The 20,017-nt window shown below is 37.1% G+C and overlaps 3 protein-coding genes across 8 annotated transcripts; 1 reads left to right on the top strand and 2 right to left on the bottom strand.

Moving 5' to 3' along the window:
• The first annotated feature begins 1,747 nt into the window (after positions 1–1,747).
• Positions 1,748–4,657, top strand: LOC139987383 (uncharacterized). The gene is made up of 6 exons (XM_072003558.1): positions 1,748–1,870; positions 2,105–2,353; positions 2,486–2,563; positions 2,659–2,715; positions 2,797–2,971; positions 3,260–4,657. Exons 1-6 carry the CDS (start codon positions 1,808–1,810, stop codon positions 4,387–4,389), a joined length of 1,752 nt encoding a protein of 583 aa, XP_071859659.1. The 5' UTR covers positions 1,748–1,807; the 3' UTR covers positions 4,390–4,657.
• Nep5 (M13 family metallopeptidase neprilysin 5) lies at positions 4,472–10,216 on the bottom strand. 4 transcript variants are annotated; one of them, XM_072003229.1, is made up of 17 exons: positions 9,894–10,099; positions 9,295–9,367; positions 9,060–9,157; positions 8,895–8,948; positions 8,762–8,819; positions 8,335–8,525; positions 8,015–8,252; positions 7,660–7,912; positions 7,306–7,582; positions 7,080–7,235; positions 6,709–6,944; positions 6,525–6,634; positions 6,374–6,432; positions 6,244–6,292; positions 5,984–6,170; positions 5,547–5,723; positions 4,472–5,043 (listed from the first exon to the last, which is right to left on the bottom strand). In XM_072003229.1, exons 1-17 carry the CDS (start codon positions 9,904–9,906, stop codon positions 4,870–4,872), a joined length of 2,403 nt encoding a protein of 800 aa, XP_071859330.1. In that variant the 5' UTR covers positions 9,907–10,099; the 3' UTR covers positions 4,472–4,869. The 4 variants fall into 4 exon arrangements, with proteins under 4 accessions (XP_071859330.1, XP_071859333.1, XP_071859332.1 ...); XM_072003232.1 differs by lacking the exon at positions 7,080–7,235 and having other exon boundaries at positions 9,894–10,216; XM_072003231.1 differs by lacking the exon at positions 9,894–10,099 and having other exon boundaries at positions 9,060–9,176; positions 9,295–9,343.
• Positions 10,217–13,149: 2,933 nt separating this feature from the next.
• On the bottom strand, positions 13,150–19,855 carry LOC139987237 (uncharacterized). 3 transcript variants are annotated; one of them, XM_072003247.1, is made up of 4 exons: positions 15,971–19,855; positions 15,710–15,769; positions 14,938–15,072; positions 13,150–14,102 (listed from the first exon to the last, which is right to left on the bottom strand). In XM_072003247.1, the coding sequence occupies exons 1-4, from the start codon at positions 15,980–15,982 to the stop codon at positions 13,878–13,880; spliced, it is 432 nt and encodes a 143-aa protein (XP_071859348.1). In that variant the 5' UTR covers positions 15,983–19,855; the 3' UTR covers positions 13,150–13,877. The 3 variants fall into 3 exon arrangements, with proteins under 3 accessions (XP_071859348.1, XP_071859349.1, XP_071859350.1); XM_072003248.1 differs by having other exon boundaries at positions 14,953–15,072; XM_072003249.1 differs by lacking the exon at positions 14,938–15,072 and having other exon boundaries at positions 15,971–18,791.
• Between the last annotated feature and the right edge of the window lie 162 nt (positions 19,856–20,017).

Below are 20,017 nucleotides of genomic sequence, written 5' to 3'. Positions count from 1 at the left end.
GTTTAGTTTATCTACTGTGAAAGAAATCTACGTACAGGCAACATTCTTGGTTCTCAAAGGATACTTTCAAGTTCTAACAACAGATAGAGCCACTATGTTATTAGGCGAGAAACTCAATTTCTATTGCTGCAGTATTTATGTATCCAAAGCTTTCAGAGACTTGACGCGCGAAATTCAAACTTAACAATACGTAAACGATATTTACACGAGAAACTCGTTTTTAGAAAAAGCTGAAAGAATAATTGAACAATCTGCAAAAACATTTATTATACTGTTTTTTATTGTCTGTGTAAAAAGTAGCCGAATGTTGTTGGCATTCCCTAGAAAAAATTTAAGAAATTATAATTGTAGAAAATAAGTAAAACTAATTGTCGACTAAAATTTATACAAAGATTGTTATACGATTAAATTTTTAACAGATTAGGATTTCTTAATATGCCACGAGTTGTTCGTTATGGAATTAATGCAATACCAGTGTTTTTATGTTATTCTGTGCATAAGTCCATTCATCACATAGAAACAGGTCTATTCAGATATGGTCAAGGTATAAGTGTGAACAGTGGAATCCCCGCTTCCCAAGGTTATAAATCCATCAATTACCGTTTGAGCCATAAACATATATACGTGTTTTCACTTGCCAAAAAAGAAGCAAATTTCTTAGCTAAAGCACAGAAATATAATGAAAGAATTAAAAATTACAATGCAGGTTAATGTAGGACGATACAATTCACACGCAGTCAGCAAAATTAACAAAAAATATTACAATAAGATTATTCGAATAATTAAATGGAACAACAATTATTATGATTAAACAAACGTGTAAATGAAAAATAGTGCAATGGAGAAAATAATCAAGAGAAATGTGTCTTATTTACAAAGAAATTTCTATATACGTGTCTTTTCAAGATTAAGAAATTTGCACTAATTAAAATAAATAAAATTGAATGCAGATTAACTGTACAGTTATTTCTATTAGCTTCAGGTACATTACACACACGACCAAATTTTTTTTGACATAAAAATTAAAAATCTTTACAACACAGTTAGTCCTCTACAAGATCAGCTTGTGTGATAATGGTACGAAATTTATTCTGTCGTCAGAGTCGTAAAATTCTGCACAAAAACTTTTCTGTTCTCTGGAAGAAAAAGAATTATAAGGATCATCATAATGCTTCTTCTGCATTTAGAAAGTTATAAAACATTGTGATGTAAGATACCTGTCAGATATGTATATTAAAATACGAAGTTGTCGCGAACTTAACGTTCAATCAGAGAGATTATACGAATTATTTAAAGTTCGTTGACAACGGTCCATTAAATATTACAAAAGTCCGACGTTCGTTATCCGAATATTTTAAAAGCTTCCTCTTCTTTTAACGAAGTTTGATAATGGGTGTATACGCGTTCACAGAATGTCGATAAGAAAGAAAGAGAAAAAGATTGAAAGAGTAAAAGGAGAGATCAAAGTTAAGAAAGGAATCGTATAGAGATTTGCATAAATCATCCTCCGTTCCTATGGTGCTCGCTTAAATATTGAGAGTAAAGACTGTGTGCGCGAAAAGAAGAGGGAGAAGAAGAACACCAATACTGAAACAAAGTTGGAGGTTCTGTTTCCTTTGGTCCATGTTATGTGTCACCAATACAGTAGAGGATTTATTCATGAAACATTTTGTCCACGGTGATCATCTCTCTGACGCAGACCTTCAAGAGGAGTCAATTAAAAAATCTAGTTCTTCCAATGCCATCGGATTGCGAAATAAACTGGAGGGAGCATCGGCCGAGTATAAAAGGTCGAAATATCTTTGGAATGATACTCGACTCCTCATCCAAACATCATACGGCTAACATGAGGCTCCTGCTCATCGCTCTGGTAAGGATCCTCTTTTATTTTCCCCTTAAAATACGATTCATAGAGTTCTGTATAATCAGATATGTATTACGTAAAGTACATTGCTTAAATTTTGTATCTTCCGACTCATAGTTTTCATTTCGATACAATTTATTGAACATTAATTCACTGTTGAGTATTCATAAATGATCATATTTAATGTCGCATATCCAGCCTTGAAATTTGAAAAATATGCCAAAATCAAAAATATTTCAGATTTGCTTGACGGCTTCTTCAGCTTTGTCGTTGCCGAGGCAAAAGAGGAATATCCTACCTGGTGATCCACGTTATGGAACCAGCGATCATCATCATCACGAGAACATAGTGCAGAACGCAAGATCCGTTAGTGACTCTTACGCCCAGATACCAGAGACCGTCTATGGACCTCCTGGATATCAACCAAGTGTTCCCTTGAACAATGAGTACTTGTCACCAGTCAGTGATGTCAACAGTCATTCCGCATCGGTACTGTCTCATGGAGTTCCTAATACCGTTCATGTAACTCAAACTTAATAGAGGATAGAATAATAGAAAATTGTAGTTGAAGATAGAAATTTCAATGATAGAAATTAATTTATAAATTATGTTTTTATTTAGGTTCCTGAAGCGGTTAATACCTATTTGGTACCGGAGAAAACGGTACCAAGCACCACGATTTCGGTGCCTGTTGAAGGAGTCGAGGTACATACATACATATATATATATAACATATGTATACAATTTTTAACTTTTACAAAATATCGTATCGTCCAATTATTATAATTTTGTAGACAGTGACTGCTATACCGCCTGCAACTTCTTATGGAACTCCGGAAAGTAATGTTAAGGTATATCGATATTCTCTATAGTCTGTTCGTCCTAACAATTACTTTGTTTTGATAATGCACGTTTAATCTAAAAATTTTCAGAGCACAATAGAAACTGGAGCCACTTCCCAAGTAAAATCTACAGTCACAAAGGTAAAGACCGGAGTCCATGATGTATCTTCATCAACTGTGAATGTTGTTGAACATGCACCTGTCGTAAAAGGTAAACACTCTTTTACACTAGATACTTCCTTAAATTTGAAGTATACGATAACAGGCTGAAGAAATATATTTTTGACGTTACGTAATCTGAATTGTGAAATACCGCGGTAAATCGTCAGTAACATGACATATAACTATATATATATATATATCTTGCATTCTGAATAATTTATGAACCAAACATTATGAAGATGTTTCTTTAGAAATAAATGATACATATCTTTCACGGTTAAACTATAATATAAATTTTATGTTATTGGAAAATTATCGTGTTCCAACGTCGTCAAGTTTTAAATTTGCTGATTCTAATCAATCGTAATTGATTGTAACCTTTTGATTGCAGAGGTTACACATTCCACTGGTACAGTGCAAGCCCTAACTGAAAAATCACCCGACACATACACCTCTTACGGAGAAATCCTCCACGTGCCCCGCTATGACGTTTCTTCCGATGTTCCTTCCGTTCTTTATTCAACAGGATTCGATTACCTTGACTCTCTTCCAGTTGGAGTTAGTAGACTTAATCCTCTAGGATCTTATGATCAGGATCCAGATGTAGAGATTCCTGTACCTCTTTCACTTAAACTCCAAGTCAGTAAAAATGTTCCAAACACCTATTCTTCTCCACAACCTGTCGAATTTCCTGCAACATATCACGTTCCACAATCGCTTACACGCAGCCTCGTGCATCATACACATCCTGTAAACACCTTGTACTCCTCACCTTCTATCTCCTCCGTGGAATCGCTTTCTCCAGCACAACATATATCTTCCGTGGAAACTTTAACTCCTCTGGGATCAGCTCACATTGTGGATACTTTCGCGCCGGTGCAATCCGTGGAAACCTTGTCACCGGCGCACTTGGTGCATACCGTAGAATCCGTGAAGTCGGTGGAAACCGCGCCAGTCCAACATACCGTGCACTCTGTTCAATCTGTGCCATCGGTGAAAACCGTGGGATCTCTAACACCAGTTGAACATACTGTGCATCCAGTGCAATCCGTATCAACGGTACATCCTCTGGAATCCGTAGAGACCGTGACGTTGCATCCATTGAAGTCAGTGGAAATCGTGTCACCATCGCAACCAATAGAATCTTATCATACAGTGTCTGAAGTAGTTAAAACCAATACACCTGTGGTTCAAAGTCACGTTCAGACACAAAAGGGACCGATAAACGAGTTTTTCCAAAATCTTAACATCTCGTTGCCCTCGTTCCCCTCGTTTCCCTCGCTGCCCTCTTTCCCTTCTTCCTCTTCCTTCTTCACCTTTACTACTTCCCCCGTAAGCTCAACAACCGTAGTTCCATTAGTGGAAAAATCTACCCCATCCAACACCCTTTTAGCTAGCGCTTATAGCCAGGAAAGTATCGATACTTCGTTATTGCACACTGATAAGCTAGTGAAGAGTGTTGTTACATCGAGTAACGGGTACGTTCAACCCACTGATGCCAAAGGTGGATACATTTATTAAAAGTACATTGCAAATATTTTCTGTCATGAAATATAACAAAAACGTTGGATGACATGTCCGTGTCGTACGAAGCAGAGTTAAGTTGTAGTTGAGAGACCTAACGCGATGGAAAACTATTGTCTTGAATGACTGTACGCAATAAGTAACGGAGGATTCCTAAGTGCAAATCTTAAATTTCTGATCGCCTGAGATAAACATTTAATTAACACATGAATGTAAAACACGAATACATGACTATTATAAGTAAATAAAATTCTTTTATTATAAACACGGAGTTGTTTTGTCACAACCTTGTCATTTTTCAACAATTGCTCTATACTTTAACACACTTGTCACTGAAACTACTTGTCTTGGTTACATTATTTATTACAATCGATGGTATTAGTTAAGATAATAGACAAGTATAAAAGTTTGATTTCTTTGGAGGAGGAAGATTCAGTAAATTCCTATGAAAATAACTTCGATCGAAGAACTGTGTCATTACCACAATCTGCATTTTTCTGAAGGATTCATGTTTGATCCCACAGGACATTTCCATGCTTCGCTGAATTCCTTTGAATTCCTGAGAACCCCGAGAAGTCTCACGTGTCCAGGACAATGGGAATCTTGTAATATCCATTTCAAAGATTTTGGTGTGTAGGATTCGCACCAAACCTAAATAGGAAAAATATTTTAGAAAGCAGAATAAATTAAATATTATACGTATAATGAAGCATCTATACAAAATATGAGATAAACTGTACATTAATTAAAAATATGCAATTTAGGAATATATTAAGTAACGCTAAACAATATAATCATCTGAGATATATGAGAGATAGAGATAGAGATAGATGAGAGAATATAATTACTGTTAATTTCACATCTCACAAATTATTTAAAAAATTGCAGAACTTCCTTCAAATAAATAATTTAAATTACATGCGACGAACATCATTAATATTCATCGTAGGTTGCTTAATTCATCCAAAAAATAGATTTTTCTAACATTGATGTAATTTATACATTTTTCAGAACGTTCGTCCTTGTACTTTAGAATGTTTAAAACATTTCTACTTCAATGCTATATTTTATGTGTTCTAGGCAAGTTCATCGTGAAAGGATTAAAGTCCAGGTTACGTAACCTTCGATAAAACATATCTGAATCAGCGTCTTACGTGAGCGAAACCGAGAAAAACAAGTTGCTCGTGAGTAAGGTGAGTGAATCCCGGAAGTAAAGGCTCTTGACCGTGCCTGGCTCTCCATCTTCCGTAAGCGACAACAGCCTCCCTGAGACCTCCGTTATCAGCTATATTTTCGCCCAATGTACGTTCACCGTCTATATAATCTTCTACCTGTTCGAACAAATACGTGATCGATTCTATCGTTATCTTTATAAACCGATACATATAAAGTGGGAATATGATCAAATATCAGTAAGGTCAAGATTTCTGTCAGAGTCAAAAGAGTGCAAGTCGAGAAACGAGAAGGTAAAAGGCTCACATAGTCTAAATTAGTTATAAAATAGCATAACTTTGAATTTCATCCAGCATAGTGTTTTGAGAATGTTTTTAGATTTGAATAAGTAATACGGGCGAAAATAAATTTTGTTTACTTCAGCTTCATAATAGGTGTTATAATGATGTATAAAACATTCAGTTTTTTCAGTGTATTTTACAATAGTTTCATTGGTCCACCATTGCCTCACGTTTCCATTGCTATCGTAGTGTCTTCCACTGTTGTCGAATCCGTGAGTTAACTCGTGACCGAGCACTGTTCCGATGGCACCGTAATTCAGAGATCTGAAATCAAGAAATCCATTTACAGAAACTAACTATTAATAATTATCTCTCACGATGATAATATTGTTCTTACTCGAGACCAAGTTCGTAAAAAGGGAATTGAAGAATTCCCGCTGGTATAGCTGCATGCGTATTAGAAAAGCGATAAAAATATAATTAAACGTTAGATAAGTTAAACTATAATGATCTGGATAATTACGTACTTATATGATTAAACTGATAAGTATGAAATGCATTTACATCTGTCGGATCAGTCGCCCAGCTAAAAAATTAAGAAAATAGAGATTATTCCACAAAATTGTTCTACGCGCTTACTTCATGATGTTCGTTTGTGGAATAAAATAAAATTCTTACTACGACACGTTGTTATAATTAATATCGTGGATGCATTCCAACTCAGACAAGGACATCAACCGAACAATTTGTATTATATTGTTCAAATATTCCGTTTCCGTGAGATCTATCTGAAAATATACAAATTAATTTTATTGCCACCGTACCTATGCTTGAGCAATTAAACTAACAATAAATTTCTTACGCCTTCGTAATATTCGTTGAGCACTTTTTCATCGAACAACCAATCTGGAAAACCAATTTGAGATTCCATTTTCCTGTTTTTCTCTATCGTGGCCATTTTTGTCTGCCGATCCATCCAATCGGTGCGCGAAACCATCGAGGCGAAAGCTTGTTTTATGTCGTCCAGCATTTCAAACACCTTCTTGCCCTTGTTTTCGTGAAAGGATGGATCCACGAACAACCACGAGACCGCCATTCCTAGATTATACCAGGCTTTGATGAAAGGCCGACGAGTTTCGTAAGAATTTCGAATACCTTGCACCTTTTAGCCGATACAGGTTCTACCTCTACATATACAGATGCAGCCTCAAAATAAAATTATATTAGACTAACCCATCAATTCGTTAACCGCAGACGCACAAAGCAGAGACTTCGATTCACCGATTTCGACACTAGTTACTGCGCTGGTATAATCTAGCCAAATTTTCCTTAAATTGTCGGATGAATGAGGTACAACAATGTCTACGATTACCCACCAAACGTAGCTCTCTAACACAGCAAGATAATTGTTAAGTAAGTTAACCGATTCTCAACAAAAGTTGATAAACTTTTAGTTTACCTAATTCTTCTTCTTCGGTAAGAGCCAGCATTAGAGCAATTTCCTTCAAGTATTCCAAATCACCTACTAATATCTTATCTGTTTTATTCAAGTCTAAAGTGTCAATATCCTTGAAAACTAGCTCAATGAACGGTCGCCATAATGGTTTGGGCGTAAGTGTCGAATTAACTTCCGACACGAACTCGTCAGTCAACTTCTGAAGATCGTCTACCAGCATATAATCATCGTCGGTTGGATCATTTTCCCAGATGCTTTGATTGCTTTCCATACGAGATATCTGCAACGAAGTAATGCTTTTAACGACCAATTATCACATTATTGATACATGCAATATCGTTATTGAAATGTACTTACGTAATAAAAAGTGCTAGTTAAATCGTAAAGCGTCTCGATTACATCCTCCAGTTCTTCCTTGTAGGGAAATGATGAATCATTCTTTAAGGAGCAAGTATCAAGAGTTCCATTATTCACGATTTGCTTAATTACGTCGCTCATGTACATCATTTCTGCCTCCATCAGCTTACTGAGCGTTGTAACATCCTCTTCGTCGTCCAGTTTCCGGAAGCGTGACCTGATCGTATGCAGTCGTTTCTCAAGCTCCTTATCGCTGTTGATAACAAAAATCCAATTATGAAATTGTATTTATGTACAGTGATTCAAACATCTGAATCATATATTAACTGTTTAAAAAGAGTAATAAAAAATATACTTGGGTAACGGATTTGTCATAATCGGTGTGTCGAACAGCATGATATTATTACTGGTGTTTCGAGGATCAGGAATAATGTCGAAACCGAAAAACACATCTTTTCCCAGAACTTTCTTCACCCTGGCTATTTGTTCGATATAACCGCTTGTCTTCTTCGTAAGCCCCGCAGGAATCGAAGGTAAATTGAGCTCCTCCAATAACTCGAACAACGGCTCAAGTCCCAGTTCATTTTTCGCGTCTAAAGTTAAAGCATAGGACGATCTATATTATTTTAATTGTCTAACGAAAAAACAAAATTATTTAAGAAAATGATAACGTACGCACGTCCATGCAGCTGTTGTACAATATCTTTGCCTGTGACACTGCCCATGGTACATCACTGTTTGTGGTATTATCTCGTAAGAGTTCTCTTATTTTCCTGTACATTCTTTCTCTACGCTCGTCGAACCATGAATTCGTCAAACTTTTATCTGGTATAGGATGTTCGTCTGGCCATTTTCCACATACGTATCTGTAAAAGCAAGAAACGCTATAAACACACAGATAGATATTATATCGAAAAAAATGTATCGATTGAGTATTTTGCAAATTACGCATGCAAACTTGAACTCATTGTCACTGTACTTGTTGCCAACGAGGGGTGTATCGTATTGCAACCGTGACTGTACGACATTGAAAACTAACTTTGTAACTTTGAGACAGGCTATAGGCTGAGTGTATCATTGTTTTTCAAACTAGAGTACTTACTTATAAAAATCGTCACAAGGATCTACAGAAGTATCCATAGATTCCTTCAAACTAGCAGCTAGTGGAACAACGATTTCATAGAATCTTTTTCAATTTTAATTAAAATATAGCATAATATTGATTATTTTCTCACCTATGCGGACACAATTTTCAGTTTCGCAAAGTTCCGCCGGTCTATAGGTTGCATCTGCAAAAAGAGTTAATACAAAAAAGTAATCAATAAAAATAAAAAGCATATTTATACAGATTTCGATAAAACAACGTGAAAGATGATAATCTAAAGATAAACATTACTTACAAAGTATAATAAACACCAGGGCCACTATAACGGCTAAAACCATCACGAGGAACAATATAATCATCGTTAAATACGATACGTGCCGTCGTTTCTTTAAGCTAAAAAAAGATAGTAAATCTAATTGGCAGGCTTGAATTAACAGCTTCCTCACGGACTGTTTGATGCATGTAATAATACGACTTAATGAGTAAGCGAGTTGAGACAACCGGCAGACGTCAATCTCGCAATCACTTACTAGGCGTGTCTGGATCTTATCGGTACCAGGTTCTGGTTGCTGGCGATCGTGTAAATCGAATTTACTTCATCTTCTGGAAAAAAAGAAAAATAGTATTACATATATCTGTTAAATTGAAGAAAGGATAATGATGGAAACACGTGTCGTTGTGAAAAAGAATACATAGATAAAGTTTTATTTCCGTATTTAAGTAGTTAAGATTAAATTATCGCGTTTTTACTCGAACGAGTCAACTCGATGTCGATACGAATGAGTACTTTTAATTTCAAAGCTCGTTACTTTATCAGTTAAAACGTTTCGACAATTATCTTAGTAATTTCTTATAATGGTTAAAAAATTTTTTACAATTCGAAAGATTCATTACTTGTATATTAATTATTTATTTGAAGGAAATTAATAGAACGACAGAGACATTTACATATGTATATCGCGATGGATACTTCCTTCGAGCCCATTAAATCAGTATACAACTTAACTTTAAACGACTATGAAGGGATGAAGTACTACTAGGGAAGTTAAAACAGACTATAGCGAGTTAAAATGGGAATGCACAGATATTAGTGGAAGCTACAATGAATAAATAGTATAAATATACTCACTGCGCTCGTTCATGGTGAATGGCCCAGTGACCGGATCGAACTGACGACACTGAACAACCTCGAGGGACAACGGGGGCTGTCCATACGTTCACATTTTCCTGCTTTGCCAGTGGTTCTCGTTACGTCGAACAACTCGTTTATTTTCACCTGTGCCGTTGTTACATTCACCCCAACCACGTGTCTTGCTCCATTAAAACGGTACTTCGCACATGCTACTTCTTCTAGCTACTTCTCTTAGCTATATCCTCGTAAAGCTTTAATGAAGTTTCCTTGTCGTAGATTTTGTAAACGATCGAATATTTTGTAGACTACGGAACGATTCGCTTAAGTTAAGCCAATGGTTATACGCTCTAGGTGTGAACTTGAACTGAAATATGCAATTGTTAATTAAAAATTAATCCAAGTATCGTTGCAACGAAAATATTGTGCCCTATTTAATCACACTTGCACCTATACACTGTGAAGATTGAAAGCAATCGTGAGATTATTATATAAAATAGCCAAACTATTCGGCCTTCGACACAGTTGACGTATGCAGAGTTTATCACTAAAATATGTAGGTATTTCCTTGAAGTATATGATCGATAATCGCTATCGTTCATGCGTTGAAGACTCTTCTCAAGGTTTATTTCTCATTACAAAAGAAATTGCTACCCTTCCCACTCTATGGGAAACGTATGTGCCTAAATTGGTTTGTCTTGAACAAACAATAGCACAGTGCAAAATTGAATTGTTCATACATGAAATATCTATATACATTAAGAAATTCTATTTACGTAAATAAAATTTCGCTAGAACGATCACCTCAGCCTCAGGCTCGTATAATATCGTTTGTTCCTTAACGAAGATAACGAGATGTAATTACAATTAAATATTCGTTTTATAATTTCATTACGTGGTATATATCGGTGATATAACATTTTTCCATCTGTGTTGGAACGGTTGTGTTATGGAGAGAAAGTAAAGACTATGTAAGGCATATATATTCCATTATTCATTCGCGAAATTGCTAAATAGCGTTCATTCTAAATGGTACTCGAATTACCTAGCAAAATTGATGCATCGTATAAAAAGAAATTAATTACTATGATTGGAAGTTATTTCACTTGCATTAAAAAAAATTCTTTATGTACATGTTCGACGGAATAGAAAGCGCTAGTACAGATGGTGGGTAGTTTTACTAGATATGAAAGACGTAACTCGGCATTCGGTCTAAATACAAAGTAGACTGATAATAATCAGTGACAAAATATTAAAACGCTATCTGAATGATCGACATCGTTCCTGTCGTGACTATCTAGTAATTGAAATAACATAATCGATGTCCTGTATGGAAGTAGGTAACGTTTGTCCATTACACGGCAGAATGTAGAACATCGGAACACTTTGATGATCTCTCCTAAAATCGTTTGAAATCAAAAGTAGATTATCGGTAGAAAAGTTGTTTGTTCGCGCATCAATTAATACCAACTAATCTTAAAGCTGGATTAAAACGTTTCTCGCTTTTTAATTTGCACGCAAGTACGTAATAAATCTGCCTGCAGGTAACAAAGTATACTTTGGACGTTTCTAAGATATATAGGCAATGCCTCGCAGGTATTCAGTAAAAAAATCATGAACTGTATTACGCGCAAAAAGAATTTGCACTGAATTGCAATGACATGGAGCGCCTCGGGGAATCGCTGGAAGCAGTTTCGTTGTGAACTAGAATTCCCGCGACATTTTTCCCTCTCGATTTCATACAACGCGTCGTGCCGCCGCGTCTCAAACGGTACTTGACATACTCGTTAAGTGTAATTAACATTTCAGCGATACGATATGTGATTCCAAAAAAAGGTGCTTCGAGGGATTGTGATTTTTCGAATGCAGGTCGAGGAGAACGGCTGTTATGCTTCGTTTTTAATCTATCCTTGGTGATCAACGAAGTAATTAAATAGAAAAAAAAATTAAACGCAAAATGTACTATTTTCCCAGAACTGGGTTATAGTTTGATCGCGAAATTCCATGTAAAGGAAGTGTACGTCTAAAATCGAACAATAGAATTACCCTAGCGTTCTTTTCTGCGTACCGAAGTGTTAGCAGGATTACGTAAGAATCATTTTTTACGCGTAACGTAATTAGAAGCAGAGTTAAACCCTTCCGTCTGTATACTCGCCTTACAGTAGAAAATTCGAGTAAAAAGTTGTGGCATAATTATGCTAAATTACGAGTGCCATGTCATTTACGTAACGCAGTGAAGTACAGACTACAACACAAAGATCGATGGAACACTTATGATCGATATATACGGAAATGAGAGAGCATTGTAACTCAATAGCACAGTATTGCTACGCGACCAGGCTCTTTTCCGATTCGCTTATGCGAAAATGCTGTATAGGATAATAATCAGAAAATTTCTCCTGTACAACTTTCCGATTCGTATCGGCATAAAAATCTGGGATTAACAGTCGACTTGACGAATGATAATTTGCGCTTGCTGCGAATTTCGCGATGCAGAACTCACGAAATTCTGCGATGAATTTTATTAGATCCGAAACGTTCTAACGATCGTGTTTCATGTCCTTCCTCTTTCTTTTTGACCTGCGACTGCTGCATCGAATTAGAACGATTTACGATTCGTGGCGCTTTCTCGTTACGTAATTCTTACGGTGCAGTCTCTTGAGTGCTTTTTAGCTGTCAGAAGCGTGTAAGAAGGCTGTAAACTAAATAAATTGCCGAAATTATCATAGCGATTATTTTTAAGAAATTCGTGTACGAGTAAACAGCACGCTTTCATTTATTTTAAACAGAGCGTAATACAAGATTCAGTAGTTTCTTATCTTTATTCGAATCTCTTTTAAAGATTATTATGATGAGACCAAGATAGCATAGCAAAGTCTTGCACAACTAATTAAAAAAACTTTTGTTCAAATTTCGAAAGTTGATACGATCGATCGGTCTGAACTATTTGACTTGCTGGTCTTCTGACACGATACACTGTGAAAATAATAGTAGCAGGTTGAACGTTTTTGTTTGGACGAGTCGTTACCCTGGCGACATTAGATTGATTTGTATCATGGAGCTTCCGGGTCGCGTTCACGTGCCAGGCTTAAGACCGCTTGTTATCATGCACTGATAATACCAATGTACTAAAATAGGAGAAAAAACATTGAAGCTGTGAAGATATAGATAAAAACAGCTTTAACCTTCTATGAGTAAAGAACTTTTTTAAATATAGAGGAAGGGGAAATGAACGAATGAAAAAGATTACAGCAGATTTTTTATCACAAGACATAAAAATTAACTTTTATTAGAAAATAAATAAAAGTGTTGTTGCAAAAGTATGGTAGGGGAAGGGATGGGTGGTAGGCGGAAAGAAGAGAAGAAAATATACAGTGAAGGCTCCGATGTCGTGATGTCTTCTTCAATATCACATGCCGCACAAGAATTTCGACGCGTCCAGAAACAAAAGGTAAAGTTAACAAGGAAAGGGCAGATACAGGAAGTGAGTCTGTAAGAAAGTCGCTGCGCTCGTGTAATCGTGTATCGTGTGGTTGCTCTATGAGGATAAAAAATAAGTAAACTTTTTTTAAGATTGGGTGCCTGGTCTGAGGTCTTCGGGTGGTCCAAAACGCTCGCCGATCCTGAGGGCGTCGATTTTCGTGATCTTCGAACGATCTGCAAGCTCGATGTTCTTCGTCCGTGATTAATCGCTGGATAATACTGATTAGTTTTCTGACTCCCCTTGTCCCGAATGAATACAGTTCGATCGATCTCGGAGAGCTAGTTCCCCTAGGATGAAGAACTCGTGCGTTGCTGTGACTACCATCGACGTGGATGCTTCAAATGTATATCGTCTCAAGCTTCTTTCCCACCAGGACAATTTCGATGTTGGCCATGGTTATCGTTGTTTGTAAAGCGTCGCTACTCCAGATGCACCTCAGGACGGCTCATCCAGGATGGATCACCCTGGACCAGCGAGTTCAGTTGGTGCCGTGCGGAAATTTAGTCCCAGGGGTGATGGGAGATGGGAGCCTTGACGACTTTGATTTGGGGCTCCACGTACGATTCAACGCCAATGAGATGTGGCTGTACGATCTTAGGTCCCTGGTATGGGATCTTCACAGTTTGAACATGTGGGATTTTAATGTTGAGGGGTTGGGGGTGTGGGGCCGGAATCGACGCTTGTTGCGGGATCTGGAGCACTTGGTGCACTTCCGGAGCATGAACCTGTGGGAATTTTTTCGGATGTTAATCGATTATCTGATAAATATATAAATTCTATTAGAAATTTCTACGACGAAGATTTCCCTTCAGGAAATATTTTCTTTTCCGGTCTTTTGTTTACCAAGGAAAAAGTTATCACATAATATCGAGTAACCGATTTTTAATGAATTATGGATAAATAATAAATGTTTAAGAAACATGGAAGTCATTAAACGCGTCCATGATTACCATGGATGTAAGAACTGGAGCGAGTAGAAAATCAGCAACAGTGAATTCGAGCGACTCGTTACGAGGAACAGTTGCATAAGGGGTTACGAATCACTTGTTAGTATTGTAGTTCAACTGCAGTTTCGTTACAAAGTTTATAGATCCATTGAGTAACGAATAATTAAATTGGACGACCAAGATCCGATTACGTTCCCTGATTGACTGGAAAGCTAAGTTACGTGACTCGTAACTAGCGGTCTGCTTTAAACGATCCATTAGACGTGGAAAATGAGAAGTTATCGATGATGCGGTAGTAATTTCGATCGAATGGTCAAGCTTGTCAGAAATTATTATGATGAAGGAAAGTAGTCTACGCAGACTGATTCTGAGAATGAACTTGCGAAACACAAAGTGAAGGGTTTCTGTTAAGACTGATAAGGTATTCCAAAATTACTGATACTTCCAGGTGAATGGTAGAAGTGATGTTTGTGAAAGTAGCTTAGAACGGAATTAAATACATGTAAGTTATTTGTAATACTGTTGAGATGTTACACGTTCAACGAAGAGTTTCTCCTACTAACTTGTGTTAACTTCCAACATGATATTAATCTTATAGTATCTCTATCGTTACCTGAGGCGCAGATACCTTGACTAACGGTGCTGCAGCAACCTTAACATACGAAGGTTGAGCGACCTTAACGTACGAAGGTGCTGCCCATGGTGCAGGTGCTGGCCAAGCTTCAGGTGCTGGCCACGGTTGTGACACCTATGTGTTTCAAAAATCAGGATTTCGTTTCAATTCATCTACCGTTTAAACCTCGATATGGAAACTTGGTTACGTTTGGTTACTTTCCACCGAGCAAGTCCAATTTCTCGGTTAACGAAGATCGATGCTGGAAAATGCATCGTACGAACGAACAAAAGTCTCCGGAAGATTAGATTACCAGTAAATGAACGAAAAGAAAGGAACGTGAAAATAGGTGCTGAAGAGAATACGTTAAATCAATGACGCGATCGTTGAAGGATTTTTTCTTGACTTGGATCGATCATGGCCCAAGTTTCGTCCAGTAACGTTTGGACGTCGTTGAGTTAAGAAAAATGTTAAAATCGTAGAGGTAAGATGAGTACTAACTATTTCGTTATCGAACACTGTCCTGATAGTAATGGTTGGAAGACAGTATTCGTAGAAGTTGCTTATCTCAAAGTGTTAAGGAGAAGAGTAAGGTGTCGAACCTTTTAGAAAAGTGTTACGTTTTAATAATCCGAGCCAACAGTATAGAACATTTTCTAGCATTAAACGTAACAAATTATTAGAAGATTATTTCAGAACGTGCAGTACCATACTTCGATTTACAAACTCTCAATTGGATTAACAGTTTCCAGAAATTTCTGACTTCACTTACCGGTGCATGAATGTATCCAGGGTAGGCACTGGCGACGGCCATAACGGCGAAGAGAACAATCTGCAATTACAAAAAAATTAACTCAATATTTCTATGGAAATCGAATAACGTCTTATATACTTAGAGAACTTAAGTTAGAGAATATGAACACCCTCTGAGCAGAGGCAAAGTTTAAGTTCAAAATTAAGATGGCGCAAAATGGATGAAGTGCGAGTCTCAGACATACAATGAGAGACTCGTTCGTAACTGGTAGAAACTTACAACGAACTTCATTGTAGGCGATTTTTCTTGTGCAGTACACGGGAAACACTACGTATCTGAGGGGCGACGCGGTATGCTTTTATAGCGGTGCCCTGCCCAGGCCCAGGGAACTAAGATGAGGCGGGGGTACAACGATTGCATTGCATACAGACCCCTTTCACCAATAGCGATCGACCCTTTCAGACCCCTTATTCGGTGCTCCACTGATCGCAGATACGTTCCACTTCCGTCAACTGCGATGACACCCTAAAAGATTTTAATTCCGTGTCCTTACTAGAGAAAGCTTCTGGAGAAAATCGAAATGTCCGCGTAAGATTGACCTGATTCGCTGTAGAACGACGGTACGTACATTCGTCGATGAAGAGAAAAAACGAGATCTTAGATCATGCGAAACACTCATCGTGATTTCGTATATCTGCCCTTCTACGATAATGAATTATCATTTCTTCAATTTATTAATTAGTAATCCTGCGTTGCTTATGTGCGTACTTTGAAGGGAATATTTATAGAAAAAGAAACGTAATAATTTATATTGTCATCTTTTAAAACTTGATAGAGTTTCGCCATATCATGTGTGTACATATTACAATGTCATGTCAATCATCTCGAAACAGCGATGGCGATAGACGGAATTGCACAACGAAAAATTAAGCACGACTTCCGGCTAAATTGACGTAACACGAATTACAACGAGGCTTCGTCGAGTACTTTATGAAATTTTCCGCTAAAATTTTACCTCTTCCTCGCACATTCATTCTCCTCTTCGACGTGCTTCGATACCTTCCAACGATATGAATTTATTATCGGTACCTAACAATGTGATAGTTGTCGCAAGAAAGCAACAGTGGCTTCATGGTTCCACTGCTCAGCATTACGTTGTTCACGAAAAACTCAGCTGGGTCAAGTAAAAAATCATTATATGTACGCCAGCAATGGAAAAGATTTAAGATGAATCAGAGAAAACGAGAAGGTGTACAGTCGTTCTTAGTTTATAGCAGACATTATACCAACGCAAAGTTAAATCCTGTCACGTGTTTTTCTAACACGCTACGCTGAATTAAATTCGGCCGCGAAGAAGAAAATCGAAATGCTCAGTGTTGTAAAGTTGAGTAAGCAACAATTAGTCATTGATCATAATTCTGTGATACAAACATACAAACAATATAAGGCGCGGTGACGCAACTTTGTACAATACATAAAATAGTAAAAGTATAAAGCATTTTAAAATTTGAATCTATTCTTGATCGCAGGTATCGAGCGTTACGATCGAATATTAATATAAAATCGTGGAGAGAAAAGAATCGTTATTATTGCTAAATCGATCTACTATTACGGCAAAGCGAAATTCCTTCTATACGTTTTTGATCCGCAGAATATTATGCAATTGTAACTGGAAATAATATAGGGAGCGAGACAAAGTAAAATTCTGTTTCAATTTTCATCTCTCCCACCCTGTTTATCCCAATTATTCCTCGCGTCGCTAATAGGTTGGATTTTACGACTCGCCAATTTCGTAAGCGGTGTAAACGCCAACTTTCTGTAACGTAACAAGCCACTGAAGTCCAAGTAAAGTCGTAAATGCATCTAGTTCTTGGTTGTGCGTTTATATTGTTTAAATTGTATCTATTCTAAGAAAAAATGATCCATTAACATTTTATGCTGAATCCTTTATCTTTCTGGAAGCAAAAAGACCACCTCCCCATTTCTTTCGTAACTTAAAATATCTTACTTATTTCCTATATTATACTAGCATAATATACTCGCGATACTCGACATTCTGTCGATCTGATGTATTTTCGAAACGATGGACAGATAGCTAAACCACATCTATTTTACCGAAAATGTCAACCTTAAAACTCGCGAACATTCTCCTATGTGATCTTCAGACACGAAGGTTGCAACGTTTCGCGAAGTTTCCACCTTGGCATGGTTTCTCTAAAGCGACTTTTCTTAATACCTTTGGCCTGCTCGATTTCCTTATCGAGAAAACTGGCCGCCCTTTACATGGGAGTGTGCTGGACAGTTGGTCAATCTTTCGCCAAGCTGGAAAACGTTTTGACCTGTGCGTTGATCACTGAAGATTCCCGATAGAATTCCAACTCGATTAAACGTTTCTTACGATAACGATTAACACTTAAGAAGAAAAAAGGAATAGTTTAAGTTATTAAAGTGAATGATTTCGGTTGTTATAGAGAAAAAAGATTTTTAAACAAAAAGCCAGCTGGAACGCATTGTTCGTAACAGCAATTATTACGTCTCGAGTACATTGATAATGAAGTTTCTCAACCTTTTGCTCGCAATAAGGCGTGCGTTACTCGGGAATAACACACGATTCTCAGGCTTTATTTATTGTTAGCAGACTAGTTCATTGAATATAAACTGCGTTAATTTAAGATAAACGAATCAAAGTCTGGCCAGAAAAAACTTAGTTAAACATGAAATGCAACATCTACTCAGGTATAAAGTGTAACAAAGTATTCGAAGAATAAAATCACCGGCTAAGAAGAGTATGTTAAATATGTTTCATGTTGGGACACGAGTTTCTGTGTGAATCTGTCTAAGTTTCCGTACGCTAATCGTCCCTGGAAAATATTTTTTTTCGATCGATTGGCAATCACGCGGGAACGGTCGACCGTCTACCAGTCGCCACTCGAACTTTTACGCAATTTCTGCGTATTACATTCGTTGTTTCTGAACGTGTGCCGCTGCAGAGACTAAAGACAACCCTGCACGGACGTTAGCGCTCTCGCAGAAGCGCTTAGAGAATCTGGAGAGTTTAACGATTCCCGTTATTCTTTGGCGATTTAATTTTGATTACAGATGAAGCATTTGGACGCTATGGTTTATGGTTCCATCAACGTACAATATCAAGCTTGAAAACTTTGCAGAAACAATGATTATTTTATGTATATCTCTTCTCTTTCTTATTTTCCGAAAAATTTCTTCAACGTACATCTCGCCATTTTCTCTGTTCGATTCCTATTAAACTTGAATATCATTAGGAAATATTGAGAATTTGTATTGGATCTAGGACTTAGATAAATGTATCAATTCCCGTGATAAATTCTCTCAATGATTGAAGGCATCGTTATGCTTCGTTTCCTGATCTATTTCAAAGAGAAATTAAGTAACAGTTTTTTCTGGTTTACAAAGGCTATGCCATGAGCAACACGACATCGAAAATGAATATTCCACTAGTGCAGATCGAGTGGATCGAGCTCAATTACTTGCTAATGAGCCAGACTAGCGTAACACGATCGTTTATGCAGTTACGTTTTATTAGAGACTTCGTTTACTCAGTCGATGTCCTCCAGAATTCTAAAATTGTCTGCAAACTAAATCGGCGTATAAGGTACCAATTGTCTCCGAGTAAGCCTTCCATTTACAAAAGTTTCATTGTAATTCGTTAATTAATTTTCTTGTAGAGCAATACAATAGCGCGAAAAGAAACGCCTGCTCGAAAAAATTCACGCTCCGTCGAGCGGACAGAAATCCGAAATACGTCTCAAGTTTTCCATAGTGTTGTAGTCGAATCACGAAAAACGATCTAACGTCATGATTAGCGGTTCAGCAACGCCGGTCACCGGTACACGGGGAAACCGAACCATCGAGGAAGCTCCGTGCGCCAACGAATTAAGCAATCCACTCTGTTACAGATAAACTCGCTCGACCGCTACAGATTATGAGTCAGAGAAATTAAAGCGGTCCAGACGTTTGCTGTTCAGATTATATCTATTTACTTAAAAATTGCCGCGCCGGTTATTAATCTTACCGTCTGAATCGTAATTTAAGGCGTAATCACAACAGAAGTTACACAAGTTAGATTGATGATTATTAAGAAAATACGAGTAATATAGCAAGTTACACTGTTTACATTGTTAGTATTCTATTTCCCCCGTACAAATTCTGTGATGAATTCTCTGTTGATAATAAATTCGGTAGGCGTATGATGAATGACTGATACGACGTAATTAATCGTAGTTACGTTTCATTAAATTAAGAAAACGAATTACGATCTTCGACATCTCTGCTTAAAAGGCAAAAAGA

The sequence above is a fragment of the Bombus fervidus genome, chromosome 5 (genome assembly GCF_041682495.2).
Source record: "Bombus fervidus isolate BK054 chromosome 5, iyBomFerv1, whole genome shotgun sequence".
In the NCBI taxonomy this organism is placed as follows: Eukaryota; Metazoa; Arthropoda; class Insecta; order Hymenoptera; family Apidae; genus Bombus; species Bombus fervidus.
The sequence above is the reverse complement of the archived record's forward strand: the minus strand, read 5'-3'. Positions and strand labels throughout refer to the sequence as shown.